General features: G+C 40.4%; 1 protein-coding gene across 1 annotated transcript in view; it reads right to left on the bottom strand.

The window, feature by feature from the left end:
* Positions 1-17021, bottom strand: part of tmprss3a (transmembrane serine protease 3a) — a 26348-nt gene extending 9327 nt beyond the window's left edge. The window contains exons 1-9 of the mRNA XM_026144166.2: positions 16997-17021; positions 16847-16887; positions 13760-13988; positions 13173-13289; positions 12601-12717; positions 11906-12029; positions 10772-10891; positions 10030-10076; positions 3690-3855 (exon numbers count right to left, since the gene is read on the bottom strand). Of these exons, the coding sequence (XP_025999951.2) occupies positions 3690-3855; positions 10030-10076; positions 10772-10891; positions 11906-12029; positions 12601-12717; positions 13173-13289; positions 13760-13988; positions 16847-16887; positions 16997-17021 (986 nt within the window). The remainder of the gene's footprint in view (positions 1-3689; positions 3856-10029; positions 10077-10771; positions 10892-11905; positions 12030-12600; positions 12718-13172; positions 13290-13759; positions 13989-16846; positions 16888-16996) is intronic.

Genomic DNA, 17021 nt, shown 5'->3' with positions numbered 1-17021 from the left:
TCTGTAGTCTCATGTTTCGAGAGGGTGGAGGGCATGTTTTATGTACCGAAACAGTTATGTGTGAAGGAATGCAGAGTGATTAGCGGACAACTCCAAGATGCTAAAACAAAAGTGAGCAGCTGCACTGTGGATTTCGAGCTTCTCACAGGCGGTTTGCAAAATGTGTGCATGGACACGGACTATCAAGCAGTCTGGTTCATACAAATACAAATCTTCTTGTAATTTCCGTTGCAACTTCTCTCAATCCTGCTACCGATCACAACCACATTCACTTCTTCTTACAAAGCTCTTCACAATAAAACAGGATGCTTGTAAAATTGAACCATGATACAAATGCTCTTTTAAACGTATTAAACACAGTGTACTCCATGTTTTGTGCTCTATATTTCCCCCCTGGTCCAAATCATTAGGCATTACAACAATATTTCCTATCATCTCTATGCTGATGACATTCAGTTACACTGTTCTTTCAAAGTCTGAGTTTTAAATGGTCTTGTTTAAGTAATTGCCCGGCAGATATCAAGCAATGGTTAAACAACAACTTCCTTGCCAGGAAACTTTAGGTTTCACTTTAAAATGTTGGTTTTAACCTTAAGGGCCCTGCATGGTCAAGCTCCCCATTTTATATCTGATCTGCTGAAACCTCATCCCTCTTCCCGAGCGCTGAGGTCATCAGGTCAGAGGCTGCTGTGGATAGTAGTGATGTGCAGATTGATATTGAAATATCGATTCTTCCAATACCAGTAATTTATGTTCTAGAATCGATTCTCATTGATATTTTAGTACTTTGGGGTAAATTTGTAGTTTATCATTAACAGGAACACAGTGGAAAGAAACTATATCATTCGGATCGTCTAAATCGGAACGAACTACTTCCTCTTCCGCCTTTCATAGTCATGTGCGAAACACGGCTGTATAAATGTGTTGCAGCCACTGGCGTGCGCACTCACAACAATGGCTGAGTGAAACGGAGTCATGTGTGGACGTATTTTATCTCCACAAACAGCCACGACACGGTTTGCGATACATGTGGCAAGAAAGTGAGATGCTGTGGCAACACCACTAACCTCGTCAAACACCTCAGAGTAAATCATATCACAGAATAGGATGAAATATGTTGAGGCAAAGTGAAGAGGAGGACAGGGACAGGTGCTGCTAGGGCGAGACAGACGTCTCTCACAGAGTCCTTCAGTGCTGCAGGCAGGCAACGTGTTCAAATAGGCACAACTTCAGTTTTTTATTTCTATATGATGAACTCTGCATTATTAAGCTATTATTATTATTATTACGCGATTACCAGTTTGTGGTTTTCTTTTTTACAGACACAAAGAGTGAGAGAGATCATGTTCTACATTACTTTAAAAGAAGAAGAAGGGATTTTCAGAGCTGTACATATTTGAAGCAGACATCATAGAAACATGGGTCAACCCTGTTTTTGGCATTGAGTGTTAAATTGTGAGAGTTTGAAAAATACTTGCAAGTTCCTACATTTACACTGTAGAGCAAAGAAAAGTTAGACGATGCGTGTACTATTGAGAATAACTATATACATAAAAACCACGTAAACAGACATGAAAAAGGATGTGTCTGTAAAACTGTCTGTAACCTCTGAGAGCTGTAAGATAGACCATTTCTGCTATCAAAACAGTTTGTGTTGTTTAATCCTGAACCATTCTTGGTCAGGACACTTACATCATCAGAGAAAGCTCATGTTACTCCACACACAGTTAGGAAATCACAATGTTTGACCATAAAATCCCAGAATCATTCTGGGACAATCATTTCTGCAGCAGCAGAAAAATCTTTTTCCATGCCACTGTGCTTTGAAAACAGAAAATGTTGAAACTTTTTTAAAATGTAAAACATAAAAACAACAAAGACTTAAAATGTTGAAGATGTACTGATGAAATCTGTGAATGTTTAGATTCATTGGTGTTTCTACAGAGCAAACACAGAAGTTGGGTTTTAGAAATACAAGATGGGAACACGAGGCCGGAGAAGTAAATGCATCACAGAAGCTCCCTGCATGTGTTCAAATAAAGTACAAGTGATTTGCAATAAATAAAAAAGAAGCTCCATGAGACTGTTCACATCATCTAAGAAAGACTGGAACAGAACCTCGAATGTTAAAGTTCACTTCCTGTCTGTGTGGTCATTGTATTTTTATCACCTGAGCTAATGTGAATGCTGTAAAAGCACCCTGGCTTAAAAAGAAGCACACATTTGGAGAAATTGTGCTGTAACTTCAAGTTTTCCATCTTTTCTTTGATAAAAGAAAAACAAGTCATAAACTCCTTGGTATGTTGATATCATGTCAGTAATTCACACAGACATGGTGTCATAAAGGCGAGCTTAACAGATAAGGTACGGTCCTCCATACAGCCTGTACTTCAACATAACCCTGACTGCCGTTTGGAAATTTAAATGACATTACAATTATTGTACATTACTCTAAAATCAGTGCTGTGAGAGTGACTTTAAGATCACATCCAGCTTTAAAACTGAATCTAACATCAGCATTCTTGGAAATAGCTCGAAGATATTAAGAGAATATGGCAAATGCAATCACAGGATGGCAAAAAAAAAGGACTTTAAAATGAGATCTTCTTGTTTCATTGGAACAGAAAAGTACCACAACAAAGAATATGTGCAGCTATGTAAGAACAAGCATCTGCTTTGGAGTTTTTCATGTTTTGCATGCAGACTCAGGGCTGCTGGTCTCCTCTTGGCATTTTCTTATTTAAACGTTAGAACCTCAACACTGCATTGCCTTTTGCCATCAAACATTTCTTTCAGCCATCTGAAACACTGGGTTGTGGGGCAGCTGGTAAGGACTTGTGTGTTTCTGGAGAGTCTGCAAAGCTGTTTTGGTTGAAAAAAACTCTGCACGCTTCACTCGTCAGAAGGCCGTAAATTCGGCTCATTGGTCAGATCAAAACCATCTCCAACTCTCTTAGTGGCCGAAGCGAGAGCCCGCCTCTCTGAAAGGACTTTTCAGGTAGGCCTGGTGGGCGTGTCCTGTCTAGAGGATGGCCACACCTGAAGTAGATGATCACATACACCTGCAGCTAATGAAGCGTTGTTGGGGAGCTTCTTAAGACTGTGGCTGAGTGCTCCTCGGTGTGGGATTGTTGTGTGAGACTCCATGTTAGTGGTGATAAATGTTAAGTCCGGTGAGTGCATGCCTGCGGTAGTCGAGTGTCCTGACAAGTTGCCTCTTTGTTATTTTCTCCAGCAAGGAGCAGGGAAGACAAGAGCAGCGAGCACAGGGTGCGAGGGCACACAGGAGAGGAAGAGCACGGACTTGTGGGTGAAGAGACGACACGGAAGTCAAGGGGAAAACACGGGGATTTATTCTGTGAACTATTACACCACTGTAAATAAACACACTGCCTTCATCATTAAGTCCTGCATCTTGGGTCCTCATTCCTCTCATCCCCACAGTCTGCCACACAGACCGTGACAACCTGAAGTGGTTTGGACATGTGCAGAAGAGGGATAGTGGATACATTAGGCAAAGTTGGAGCTGCCAGGCATTAGGAGAAGAACCCTTGGATACAACAAGGACTTAACAGACATAAGCATAATAGTGTTTTTATGCCCGCTCAACAAACAGGCCTTTGTTGTCAGTATTAAGAAGAACCAGATGTTTGTAGAGAATGTAAAATATCTACATCTGATTGACTCACCCATACACACAATGTGCTGCAGTGATGACCCAGTATGGTGATATGATGGAGCCTCCACACAGGTGTTCATTCCTAAAATGGAGGCTAACTTGCCAGGGGAACTGGCCTTGTTTCGAGATGTTACCTCCAACAATACGTGTCCTGTACTGAGGCCTGAGACCGCAATCTGAGGGCACAGAGAAACAAAGTGTCAAGCAGTTATAGTGTCACCACCAGAAGGTTAGTACTGTCCTATAGTGACAGTGTGTCGGCTGGGAACGAAATTTCTTTTAGAGCTTTAGTTTTTTCTTTTTTTCCTTTCTGTTTTTTTTCTGTTCAAGTTGTGTGTGATTGGCCGACTACAGGACATCAAATAGTCATTGCTATGCACTGAGCAGGAAGGGGAAGGGCGGGGGGAGGGGTTACAGACTCAGCACACACAAAATAAAAAGGGGGGGGGGGGGCTGAGACAGAGAAAGAGTATAGCACTACAAAGATAACAAGCTGGAAAGGTGAGGAAATAAGTGATACACTTCAGTTGTTAAAATTGTTACATGGATGCTTTTTTTGAGTTTTACATATTTTAATTTATGTTATGTTGTTTGATCTTCTGTGTTGTTTCACTGTAAATAGTTCAAAGTTTATGCATATTGTACATACAATCAGTGAATGGATCTTTTCGTCCACCTGATTATAAACTGGTTTGGTATTTATTTTTGTACTTGAAAATTATTTTTTTGCAGCATTGTCGTATGTTGAGGTTAATAAGCCAAATAAATAATAAACATTTGATATAATGTCTCCTGGGCTTATCCATTTCAGGGTCACGGGGATCCTGGAGCCCATCTCAGCTGCCATATGGCAGGAGGAGGGGCTTACCCTGCCCAGGCAGTTGCAGGGCTGACACAGAGAGACAGACAGCCAATCACACATAACCCAGGACTTTCTTCTGTGCTGACCACTGCATCTTGAAATAATGCGTGTTTTGTAAATTAGTAATTTTACAGAGTAACGACAAACTAATGCAACAAGTAGTGTAAAGAATTTGTTTTTCCAGTGAAGAATTAAGGAATGTAATGGATTACTTTTAAGAAAATGTTACTTTTAGTAAATGTAATTAGTAGCAATGAAAGTGATGAGTAATGTGTAATACCTTACATTTGTGGGGTAACGACTTCAATACTGCTGACCAAAAAAAAGCCACTACTACTGCTACTTTGATGAAACCTTGCTCTGTACTAAACAATCTTGAAGGAGAAGGTCTCGCCTTCAGTTTAGGCCCTGAATCTTAAGCCCTTAGGCCTTGATTATGCAGCAGGTATGATCTGAAACATGCAGCAACTCCACTGCTTAAAGCCTAAAAGAAGGGGAAAAGAAGCAGATTTTGGAATGCCTGGCCTGCTGAAAAAACAAATTTCTACCATTTATACCGATTTAAGCATCACATTTAAGCATTTAAACAATGCTTAAATCGCAGCAAAACAGTTAAATTTGGTTTATTAAACATTAGGTCTCTCTCTTCTAGGTCCCTATCAATAAATGATTGGGCAGATATAGAGAGATAAAAGTCAGAAGGATAAACCAGATGTTCTCCATTAAACCATCCAAGATGTTCTTTCAGTGCCAGAGGAACAGTCTGAGAACATCATCACCAGGGCAGGAGGTGCAGCACTACTGGAAGAGCATATGGGAGAAGGATTGCATAACAATAATGCTCAGTGGTTGGTGGATCTAAGAGCAGACCATGGTAATCTCCACCCTGAACATGCTTCAGTCACAGTCACAATGGGAGACATCCAAGAAACAGCATGAAGAGTTGGACAGGACCAGGGCCTGCTCTCCAACTTGCTCAATAAGTTAACTGCACTCAATGAGTGTCTGGCAGCACAAACTAACCAGCTGCTAATGCATTTGATGCACCCAGAATGACCAGCTGCAGGCCAGATAGTCCTGATCCTCAAGAATCTCCAAAAGGGACTGGTCCCATCCAACTACTGGCCAAAAATCTGCCTCAGCACAACACGGATGCTCCTGGCATCATAGCGGCTAACATGAATAGGCACATGGTTCATATTCTAATATCTAGAACTGTACAAGATTAACAGGACCCTAAGAGCCGTCATCAAGAATAAAATGAAGATGGGCGGAAAAACACAAGAGGTTAACTGTTCGGTGTAGGCCTAAACCCCCCCAGCCAGATCATCAGCAAGTCTGGCTACAGATACCGAATTCCGAATGGAGCAAACACCCTCTACATGGATGACATCAATCTTTTCGCCAGGAGTGAACGAGACATCAGTTCACTGATCCACACCACTAAGATCTAACAGAAGTGACATTGAAACTTCATCCGGTCCGGAGAAGTGTAGTCAGATGGTAACAAAGAGTGGGAGAAGATAACATTACAGACATCAAGGACCTCAGAATCCCAAAGGCAAATATGAACCATGAAGAGGCTGCTAGAAAAGCTGTAACCACCAAATACCTGCAGAGTAAGGTAAGTCCTGAGGACTCAGATGAGTGGGAAGAAAAAGATCCGGCCAACACCTGTGCCCTGCTGTTTGTCAGATACCCTGCTGATACAATAATTGGTCAAAGGAGAAGACAGAAGACACTTACATCAGGTCAAGAAAGCTCCTTACCATGCCGCGAGGGTTTCACCCCAAGTCCAGCAGAAGCAGAAGAAAGGAGGCCAAGGACTAGTGTGTGTCTAAACCACTCTCCATCAGCAGAAACCCAAGAAAGAAGAGGGGCGAGAAGAGAAACCATTATAGAAGGACGTGCCCTTGTACAACATGTACTGGCAGATAGAAGAAGTAACTAATATTGAGAAATCCTAACAATGGCCGGACAAAGCTGGACTGAAAGACAGGACAGAGGCAATAATCATGGCAGCACAGGAACAAGCTCTAAGCACAAGATTGAAAGGAGCTGGAGTTTACCACACCTGGCAGGGCATACATGGAGCGCCATAACCTAGTGGCTAGAATAGTACACAGTGACATCTGTGTCAAGTATGGCTAGGAAGCCCCTTGGAAGTGAAAATGGGATATGCCCCCCAGGGTGGTTGAGAATGACCAAGCTGAGATCCCGGGGGACTTCCAGATACAGACAGCCAATCTGGCATTGACACTGCATGAAGAGTAGGCTAAGTATCAGGTTATGCTTTATAAGCAGGCAGTATATGAGAAGGGATTTGAACTCTTCTGGATTTGTTTGTACCCTGGAAGCAGCAATGTTTGGGTTTTAGCATGACATGTAGAGGAGGTCAATTGATCCTCTGACTCGTGTGTTGTAAAAATATGGCTAAATAGATTCCTTTATTAAGGCTTTTATCTCATTAATAGTGATGATCAATAGTAGATCATTATGAGACTGAGATTTGACAAGAGGTTTATGGACACGTTTAAAGTATTCAAGCAAATTTAAGTGAAATGGCTGTTTTGATTCATGTACAAGGGAACTTGGTTCAGCTGTTCCTAGTTCTTCTCTGCCAGGTGTCAGAACGAGTTGCAGTAAAATGAGTTGCTTAAATTACTGCTAGAACATGATGCAAGGAAACAAAATGCAGAAAATGAGAAGCAGTTAGCAATGGAGAGAATGTGTTTTGAAAGCTGCGGAGAGATATAGGCTATATTTGATTAAAAGTGGAAAACTGAAATCTTGTTGAGCTGCGGTATTCTTTATTTTACCATTGGACTGAAAAGTATTATATTTTGTGCAACCTGACACTGTTGTCAAAATTTAATGAAAATGATTCAGAAAACTTTTTTCTCCTTGCTCGAACATGTTTCACATCAATGACAGTAGTTCGATATTGCTGACACTAATGCTACAGTTTGCACTGGAAGTTTACTAGAAAGACAAAGTTCAAGGTTCTTTATTCTAAGTTATTATATTGTAAAAGCAGCTTTCTCTACGCTTACAGGGAACGATTTGGGACTTGGAAAAAAAGGAGGACAAACAATCTTGAGTTTATCTGATCACATCAAACCCTGTAGGCTGGGTTAGGTTTACGGGGTTATAGTCTTGGATCAGTTTAAAATTTGGATTCTTGAGGCTATAGTTGCACATCAACAATTAAAAAGCAAACACTGCTACTGAAGCTGCTGCTCTAGCAGAAGATTATATGGTGGCTCATGAGTGTGTTTTGGGGGATTCTCATAACCCTGGTACTACACTTGAAGCTAGTGCTGATTCTGTTAGTGTTTCTGACCAGTCAGGTGGATCAGAGGTCAACTTGTACAACCTGGACAAAGTCTGTAACTTTTGTCATAAAAAGGGCCACTGGAAGGCTGCTTGCTATGCTCTTAAAGCTAAATCTAGACAAAATAGTTTTTGTCTAGAGTAGTTTGTTTAGACTAGTTTTCAAAGGAGAGTGACACAGGTTCCTCTCTCCTAATTGTAGGGGATATATATATTTGCTCTATATATATATATTTTATAGCTTTATTTCAAAAAAAGCAATGAAGGATTAAAATCGATTAAATTTAAGTTTTCACCTCACGCCTTTCTACATACAATAAACTCAAAATTCTTGCAAATTTATTGAAAATAAAAAACATAAAATGCACAGGATTGTATTGAGGGATAGATCAGGGAGAGGGTAAAGAAAATGTTCCACAACAAAGAGCACAGCAGCCACCATCATTCATAAATGAAAGAAAGACCATGACTCTTCCTACAGCTGGCCAACCAGCCAATCTGATCAATAAGGGTAGAAGACCATTAGTCATAGAGGTGACCAAGAGCGTTGCTCTGTAGAGAAGGACTGCAGCTCTTCACCACTACTCAACTACTCTTTCAAGGATGTTTGATATAAAGGAAGGTTGGAGATTGGTAAATGGCCTGCATTTGTATAGCGCTTTTCTAGTCCATAGGACCCCAAAGCGCTTTACACTACATTCAGTCATTCACCCATTCACACACACATTCACACACTGGCGATGGCAAGCTACGTTGTAGCCACAGCTGCCCTGGGGCGCACTGACAGAGGCGAGGCTGCCGGACACAGGCGCCACCGGGCCCTCTGACCAATTAGCTATAATTAGCTAAGACTGCTGGGTCTAGAGATGCTTTTTGAGTAAAGGTTTAACTACAGCCAGCTTGAAGGCCTGTGGTACATAGCCGATCATTAGAGATCGAAGAATTAATTAATGGCAGGACTTCTTTGAGCAGTTTTGTAGGAATGGGGTCTAAAAGACAAGTTGATGGTTTGGAGGAAGTAATTATTGAAGTTAACTCAGAAAGATCAATTGGAGAAAAAGAGTCTAACTTAACATCAATGGTACTAAGAGTAGCTGTAGATAATATTACATCTGTGGGATGATTACTGGTCAATTTTTCTCTAATGATAAAAATTTTATTTGTGAAGAAGTTCATGAAGTCATTACTAGTTAACGTTAAAGGGATTGTTGGCTCAACAGAGCTCTGACTGTTTGTCAGCCTGGCTACAGAGCTGAAGAGAAACCTAGGGTTGTTCTTATTTTCTTCAATCAGTGATGAGTAGTAAGATGTTCTGGCTTTGCAGAGGGCTTTCTTATAAAGCAGCAAACTATTTCTCCAGGCTAAATAATGATCCTCTAAATTTGTGACATGCCATTTCCTCTCCAGATTACGAGTCATCTGCTTTAGGCTACGTGTTTGAGAATTATACCACGGAGTCAGGTACTTCTGATTAGAGACCTTTGAGCTACAGTATCCAGAGTCGTACGTTGTTAAAACAAGATCTAGAGTGTGATTAAAGTGGAGGGTGGGTTCTTTTACATTTTGAGAGAAGCCAATTGAGTCTAATAACAGATTAAATGCCACGTTGAGGCTGTCATTTTTAGCATCTACATGGATGTTAAAATCACCCACAATAATTATTTTATCTGAGCTCAGAACTAAATTAGATATAAAGTCTGAGAAATCAGACAGAAACTCTGTGTAAGGCCCAGGTGGACGATAGATGATAACAAGTAAGACTGCTTTCTGAGTTTCACAGCTGGGTTGGACAATGTTAAGCATCAGGCTTTCAAATGAATTAAAGTCTGTCTTGGTCTGTGGTTGATTAATAGAGGAAAATAGGTGTGGTAAGCTTGTAGCATCATACTTGAAAAGATGTAAAACTGTAAATCCTGTCCAAGGTGCTTCAACAAAGCATTGAGCAAACACTGTGAATACTTAAATACGCATGTTATATTTTTTCCCTTTTTTTGTCATGATGGGGTATTGTTTGCAGAATTTGGAAGTGAAAAGCTAATTTAATCCATTTTGAAATAAGGCTGTAATATGACAAAACACAGAACAAGCAAAGTGTGTGGAAAACTTTCTTATATAATAAAAACATCAATAAAACAAATGCTGCATGCTTTCTCACCTAGACATTTTAGAGTTGTCACCAGCCCTGAGCTGCACTGTGTCTTACTGTGGTGAAATAGAAACCATAGGTCAAATGACACGGAAGCTCAGCCAAACTGAACACGTACAACAAGTTAAAACACTCTTATACCTTAAAACGAAAGCTTCAAAATACTTTGATGGTGTACTGGACTAAAAGATCTTTTATTAATCTCGTTCCCTCTAAGCTTTAATATGACCTCTTCTACTTCTTCTCTTTAAATGCTCAGCCACTGGACAGCTGTAGATCACGAGGTAATTGGTGGGTTGTAATTTGATGTCTGGCTCCTCTGGTCTGTATAGTAAAGTGTTCTTGATACTAAAGCCAGTGAAGTGTATGTTTGCACACTGTTTTACCCAAAGTATTTGCTTTGGTTGGGTGAGTGAATACTTTGGCAGAATTGATTTCAATAGTGTTCTGTAGCAGTCTGTGGTCATCAGAAGTCTTTGATGTTTTCATCAGATGTGGCTGATATAGTAACAGTTTGTCTCTTTTGAATTTGTAATGTTTTCATAGTTTCGTGAAAATATGTATAGCGCTCATTGCTGTGTAACAGACCGTTTTTGGAGAGTATTTTGTTTGACTGGTTAATATTGAGGCGCAATTTCTTCTTTTTTTTTTTAAAATTCTGATTGGCTAATTGGATGACAACAGCAGTGTTATCACTTTGGGGCAAATACACACTTTCCATTTACTCAAACAGGACAAAAGGTGTGTACACCTGATAGATGGGGCGTTCTGAAGCTTGATTATCTGTGACTTGTTCCAGTGAAAAGACATCAGGTCAGTCTGAAGGTCCTTCTCAATGTAGGTCAGAGAGATGAAGAAAGACTCTAAATAACTGAAAAACAAAAGGGTCAGGGTTATGTTCATATATCTTCATATATCTATCCTTCATAGTCTGACATCCTGTGAGACTTTCATGTCTTGGATCTGTTACGGCTCACACAGATACATTTCAGGGTTTGACAGTCCTGTTTGTCTTTTCCTCTGAAGGTGATGCACGTTGCAAAATTGTCTCTGTTAAACCAACGGTTACTGTTGTTTCAAAACCATAATTACTCTGTGACCTAAACCATCTATTTCTTACTGTAGTTGGAATGATAAAAGCCCTGTAAACACAGTTGTTTTCAGCTCCAACTAAACTCTAACTGTACTCTCTTATGTGCAGTAAGAGTTTAGTTTCATGACACTTAATGTCTTTTAAACGTGCTATACAATTAAAGCTGACTTGACTCTTACTTTCATTTTTAAATACATTTTTGGTTCAGCAGTCTTTATAATTTATCTTCTGCTGCCAGCATAAACCAAACTAGCCAAATTCATTTTGCAGCATAATAACAAGCCCGAACATCGAACCACAGTCACAGAGAATCACTGATGTGAACAGAGCAGGGACACAAGGAGGGAGGGTTCAAGGTAACAGCCATTTAACCAAGTAAGCAATCCTTTCCTTCAAGCATTATTTTGAAGTGATGTCAGTTGCAGATGACGTTGGACACAAACTGAATAAGTTTTCTTCATATTTTTGGACATATAGTATCTCTAGTACTATATTATCAGTATCTCAGATGTTACAGTATTCATGGATGTTCCATCTTCCACAAGTTAATAAATAAAATACATCCCAGACAGTTTCCCAGTCTATTGCAGTAACTGTACTGTAATTTAATTGGAGATAGTTTACTCTGGTCAAATGGACCACTGGTCCACCACCTTTGGAGCAGTGGTCCACTTTTTAAAAGTCCATCCAAAACAAGAAAATGTGCTAAACAAAAAAAGGACACGAATAAGAAATGTATCATCTCAGCCTGACAACTAGACACTGCAGAAATGAATGAAACATTGGTGTAACCTGGAGTATCCAAGCTGCTTGCAGGCAGCTCTGCCCAGCCTGTTGTTCCAATCTTCTGAGCAGACTGTCCTCCATTTTCCCTGGATCTGAACCTGCAGGACTGAACTTCTGCCACTCAGACGCACTGAGAGACAGACACATGCGACACAGACAGGAAATTACAAGAAGGGAGACGGTACACTATCCTGTTTTCTAAAACATAGAACTGCTGTTCTGGCATCTTCAGTTAATGCCAACTGAGCACATCTGAGCTCAGGAGCTAAGCAGAGCCAGGCCTGGTTGTATGGGAGTCCACCTGAGATCCCCCAGATCCTGTGTGTTTGTCCTGCAGGCTGGCATTGCTGTGAGCTGACCACACGGAGAAACTCACACAGTAATATGAAAACAGTGTCATCCCACAGCCTGTTTACACCCTCAACACATCCTTTTTTCTTCTCATGCTTGTGGTGCTGTAGATGTCACTAAAGTTGTGGCCACTTCATTTCAAACTGTTAAAAAATCCCAGCAGAAGCACAAATATTTCTGCACAGTTTGCACAAAATGTGTCTGCTAGCTAAACGTACAGTTGCTGTATTTCCACATGTGGAAATATTAAAAAACTAGTATGGCTGTGTGTGTGTGTGTGTGTGTGTGTGTGTGTGTGTGTGTGTGTGTGTGTGTGTGTGTGTGTGTGTGTGTGTGTGTGTGTGTTTTACCACAGCCAAGCTCGTCTTCCCCATTTTTGCAGTGAAGTTTTCCGTCACACAGGTAAATGCTGTTGATGCACTGAGACGAGGAGCCACACTGAAACCTCCCCGAACAGCTCAGGCCCACTGTAGGCACAGATGAAACTGTCGATAAGGAAGGTTCTAGAAGTACTGAATGATCTTGTTCAGTGTTCGGTAATACTGCAGACATAAAGAGAAAAGATGGGCAACCTGCATTGTTTCCTGTGGGCACCAGGCAGGTCTGTAATAAGTTGCTTGTGTGGAGTAAATGTTATTTTTGTTTCAGTATTTTTTGTATTTATTGATTATTTTCTGAACATTTTATTAATTTGTGTGATTCTGTCTGAGTTGCCATGTTAAGTTTTGTGAATTAGAGCTTTGATAAATAAAAATAATGCTCCACTAAATTCTGCCTCTGTCATTCTTGGTCATTCTTCACACAGTCCTATTAAGGTTGTGACCACCAACCACGTGACATATCGAACGTGCAACAATCCTGACACTTCAGTGGCTCCATTTTTGCAAAATGTAGAGAGTTACCACAGCACTGAGCTCCTTACATCCAAGGCCAACGCTGAGCAGGACAGCCACCCCGAGGATGCAGCAAACAGCGAATATCAGAACGGCAAAGCGATGGGCTAAGATTCTGCTCTTCCAGCTTTTATCCATGTCATCTTCTGTGGACAGACGGGGTTAGTGAAAATTCGCTGTGCCAACAATATACAATATGAGCACCTGAGTTTCAAAAGTTTTTCATCTCCAACACTAAATGGCTCTTAAGTTTAGGCTTTATTACACTGACTGTGTGCTTTATTTAGTCATCGCATTTTACATCCGAGGAAACACACTGTGTCCCTTTGCAAACACTGATCTAGCAGCAAGATTATTTTGACATTTTTCAAGACGATTGTCAAAATAATTTTCTTCAATATTACTCAGACCTTTTTGGTAGAAAGCAAATTGTAAAAGTCATTTTAAAAAGGGAGACGTAAAGACGTGTAAGAAAGAGCTGAATCTGTAAAATATCTTTTGCATTGTATTTAGTTGGATTTTGTGCTGATCTCCTTTTAGTTTTAGCCTTGAACAGTAATATTTCCATTATGTCATGCAAGTACATATTCACCCCTGGAGTATCACAGCATCTCACCATGCATAAATGGCTGCACTTTGGTAATGGGCATGGCTGGACTGGGTGGAGGTTGGGGATCTGCGGGTTTAGTGCAATAGTTCCCTGACTGTGGCTCAATGACAAAGCTGCCCAGGGGGCTGATGTTCAGACTGGTGGGGGTCTCGACAGTAGGGAGGTCTTCTTCTGTCACCGAGACCACATCTATCGTGGAGGAGCCTGGTTGCTCCGGTGCGTCTTTCTTTGGTTCCTACGTGTAAGATTGAAAAACAAAAAGGGCAAATCAGATACAATACAACTATAACAATGTTCAGTTTATTTGATAAACTATGTGACATTTACAGCCAACACAAGACTTGCTAGAAAAATGTTTGTGTTATGTGTGACTGTCAAACTAAAACGTCTAAATACCCAAATTTGCTGTAAACCAGAACTAGCTTGGGCTAGCAGCAACATCTGGGCCTGATGATTAAATAGTTGAATTGTTTTCCTAATTGAACTATAAGTCATGGACATGACTGCTCGGGCCCACAGGTCAGCTGACACTGGCCACTATAACTGTTTTAAACACTGGATTAACAAGTATGCAAGTGTGTGTGTTAAAACTATATAAGTAATGAATGCTGCTTGTTAATCAAACTGGCTAAACAAGGCAGATAACAAAACGCTCCACCCTCTCATCAAAATATGATAAATTGTAGCACAAACAAACAAACAAACAAAATGGTCCCTGCCAAATTGCTAATGTTGAGAACTTAAAATGCAAATTCCAGTGGTTATGTCCACCTGTCAACAATTTACATGAACTTGAAACGAGTCGTCACTCATCCAGGTGACTTCTTCAGTCTCAGCTGACTGACCCCAATCTTATAAACAGTACATTTGCACAATGACTGCACCACTGCACCATTAGCACCACTAACGAACAATGAGCTGGGAGGTCAGTTCCTTGATCATTAAGATGCAAATTTTATGACTATTGATGAACAACAACAAACATCCGTTTCAAAAGGTGTTTGAATGAACTGAGAAAGCTCATCTAGCTCAGCAAGAAAAGTCTAAGACCAGGCAACGAAGGACATTTGACTTATTTGCTGCGTGCTGTTCGTTTGGCTTACTTATTGTAATATGGCGCTCACATCACTTAGTAATGACAACAACGTCCAGCAGACATGGGTAGGTGCACGATTCTGCCAAACTAGAAAGACTATCATGAGAAAACTTTGTGAGACGTGAGAGATGGAGGCAGATGAAACCATGGTCTTGTACGATGTTACATCTCTCTTCACTTGCATCCCAGTCACTGAAGCGTTGAGGGTAGGTTGTAAGAGATTACAGGATGACCCCAACCTCAGCAACAGCACCACTCTCAGCATCAACCAAGTGCGTTTGCTTTTGGAACGGTGTCTTCTCTGTGAATGGTTCTCATGGACATTGATCATTGGTTGCTGATCAATGTCCATGAGAATTTGCATACTAATTATCAAGGAAGTGACCTCCCAGCCCATTGTTCCTTCAGTGGGCTGGTTCAGTCATTATGCAAATGTACTGTTTATAAGATTGGAAACCTGCAGTCAGCTGAGACTGAAGACGTCACCTGAACGCTACGTCCAGATGAACTGAATCAACCTTTTGTGATTTCCTTACCTGGATGATTGAGTGTGCATCAAGACAATTTACTTGAACAGACCTCTGATTAACAGATGAAATTCTATTGGCTGGGATTAGATGAGCCATCATGCCGGGGGACAAGTGTGATGTAGGGAGCAGGTTGTGGTGAATGTATTAATCTGTCAAACGCTCTTTATCCCGAGTTGATTGGGGTTTGATTATAACCAAAACAATTCTTTTTTCGGATTAAATTTATTTACATTTTTGCCCTTATTATCCTCACTTTTCACTTTCAGATTGGCACAAAAATCCCTTAAGAGAAGGAAAAGATTGACAGTCTGGTCGTAAAATTTGGAGCTTTACAAGATTAACAACAAGTTTTACGAGAATCTCTGGCAAATAGCCCTGAAATGAAATATCTCTCTTGTTACTTTCAGATAAAAGCCTGACTAACAAAGCGGTGTCTGGTCACCTTCCTGATAAAGACACGTGTTACTCAGCTTTTGGCAGCAATCAAAGCTTGGTTTATAGCATATAGCATATACTTAGGGCTGGATCCTAAAACCTTCCTTTGTTACGCTGCAATATGCAGGGGACACGCAACCTCCGGGTGGCTTCCCCTGATGTACTCAGTCACCTTTTTTACTGTCTATGAGCTCACACAACGCTTTTCATTTAATCATTAGTAATTACTAACTTCTGTCTCTCTTATTAATTTCTGTCCCGTGTCTCTCCACTCACCTCCAACTAGAGGTGGCAGACGGCTGCCCCTCCCTGAGCCTGGCTCTGCGGGAGGTTTTTCCTTCCCACTGTCACCAGGTGCTTGCTCATAGGGGTTGTTTAATTGTTGGGGTTTTCTCTGTACTATTCTAGGCTCTTTACCTTACAATATAAAACGCCTCGATGTGACTGCTATTGTGATTTGGAGCTATATCAATAAAATGGAATTGTTTTTAACAGAATTGTCTGAAAATGACAGATGTCTTTATTTTTCTTGCTTTGCAAAAACACGTCTCGTTGTTGTTGCCTTGTGAATGCAGATTAATGAGATTTTGAATATATGAATTTAAATTTTTATTTATATCACTAAACATGTTTATAATTCAGCGTTCAGATTGATAACAAACTGTCAGGAAATTATTTTAGTGAAAATATGTTCAAATGGCTTAAAATAATGTAAAGTTTATTTATATAGCCCTGCTTATGAACACAATTCACAAAGTGCTTTTAAATACAGAATAAGAAACAGCGATTAAAATGGTGTAAATAGTTAAAACTAAATAAAGGAAAGCCTGAACAGCCGTGTCTTCCAAGTGAACTGTATATGATTATAGTTTGTTATTTACATTTACAACCTTTAGATTAAAACACAGTAGCTTTGTTAGTCACTCTGAAGCAGTAACTCATGTCTAAGGCATGGATGTTACATAACCCCTGGTGGCCTTCAACGAAGAAGAAAATACAACGTTTCTCATGCACTCGATTTTGTCCACTTACTGTTGAGGTGGATGATGTGTTATCAGCACTAGCAGCAGGACCTGTGGGAATAAAGAGACAGCGCTACAGAGAGGTAACTGGAGATGTTACTGACAGAGTAGATATAAATTCCTAAATAGATTCCTAAATTCGAAATTATGTCCAACGTACTGATCTTCTCACAGTCTTCAGTCAT

The sequence above is a fragment of the Astatotilapia calliptera genome, chromosome 16 (genome assembly GCF_964374335.1).
Source record: "Astatotilapia calliptera chromosome 16, fAstCal68.1, whole genome shotgun sequence".
Classification (NCBI taxonomy): Eukaryota; Metazoa; Chordata; class Actinopteri; order Cichliformes; family Cichlidae; genus Astatotilapia; species Astatotilapia calliptera.
This window is presented reverse-complemented; position numbering and strand designations above follow the sequence as displayed.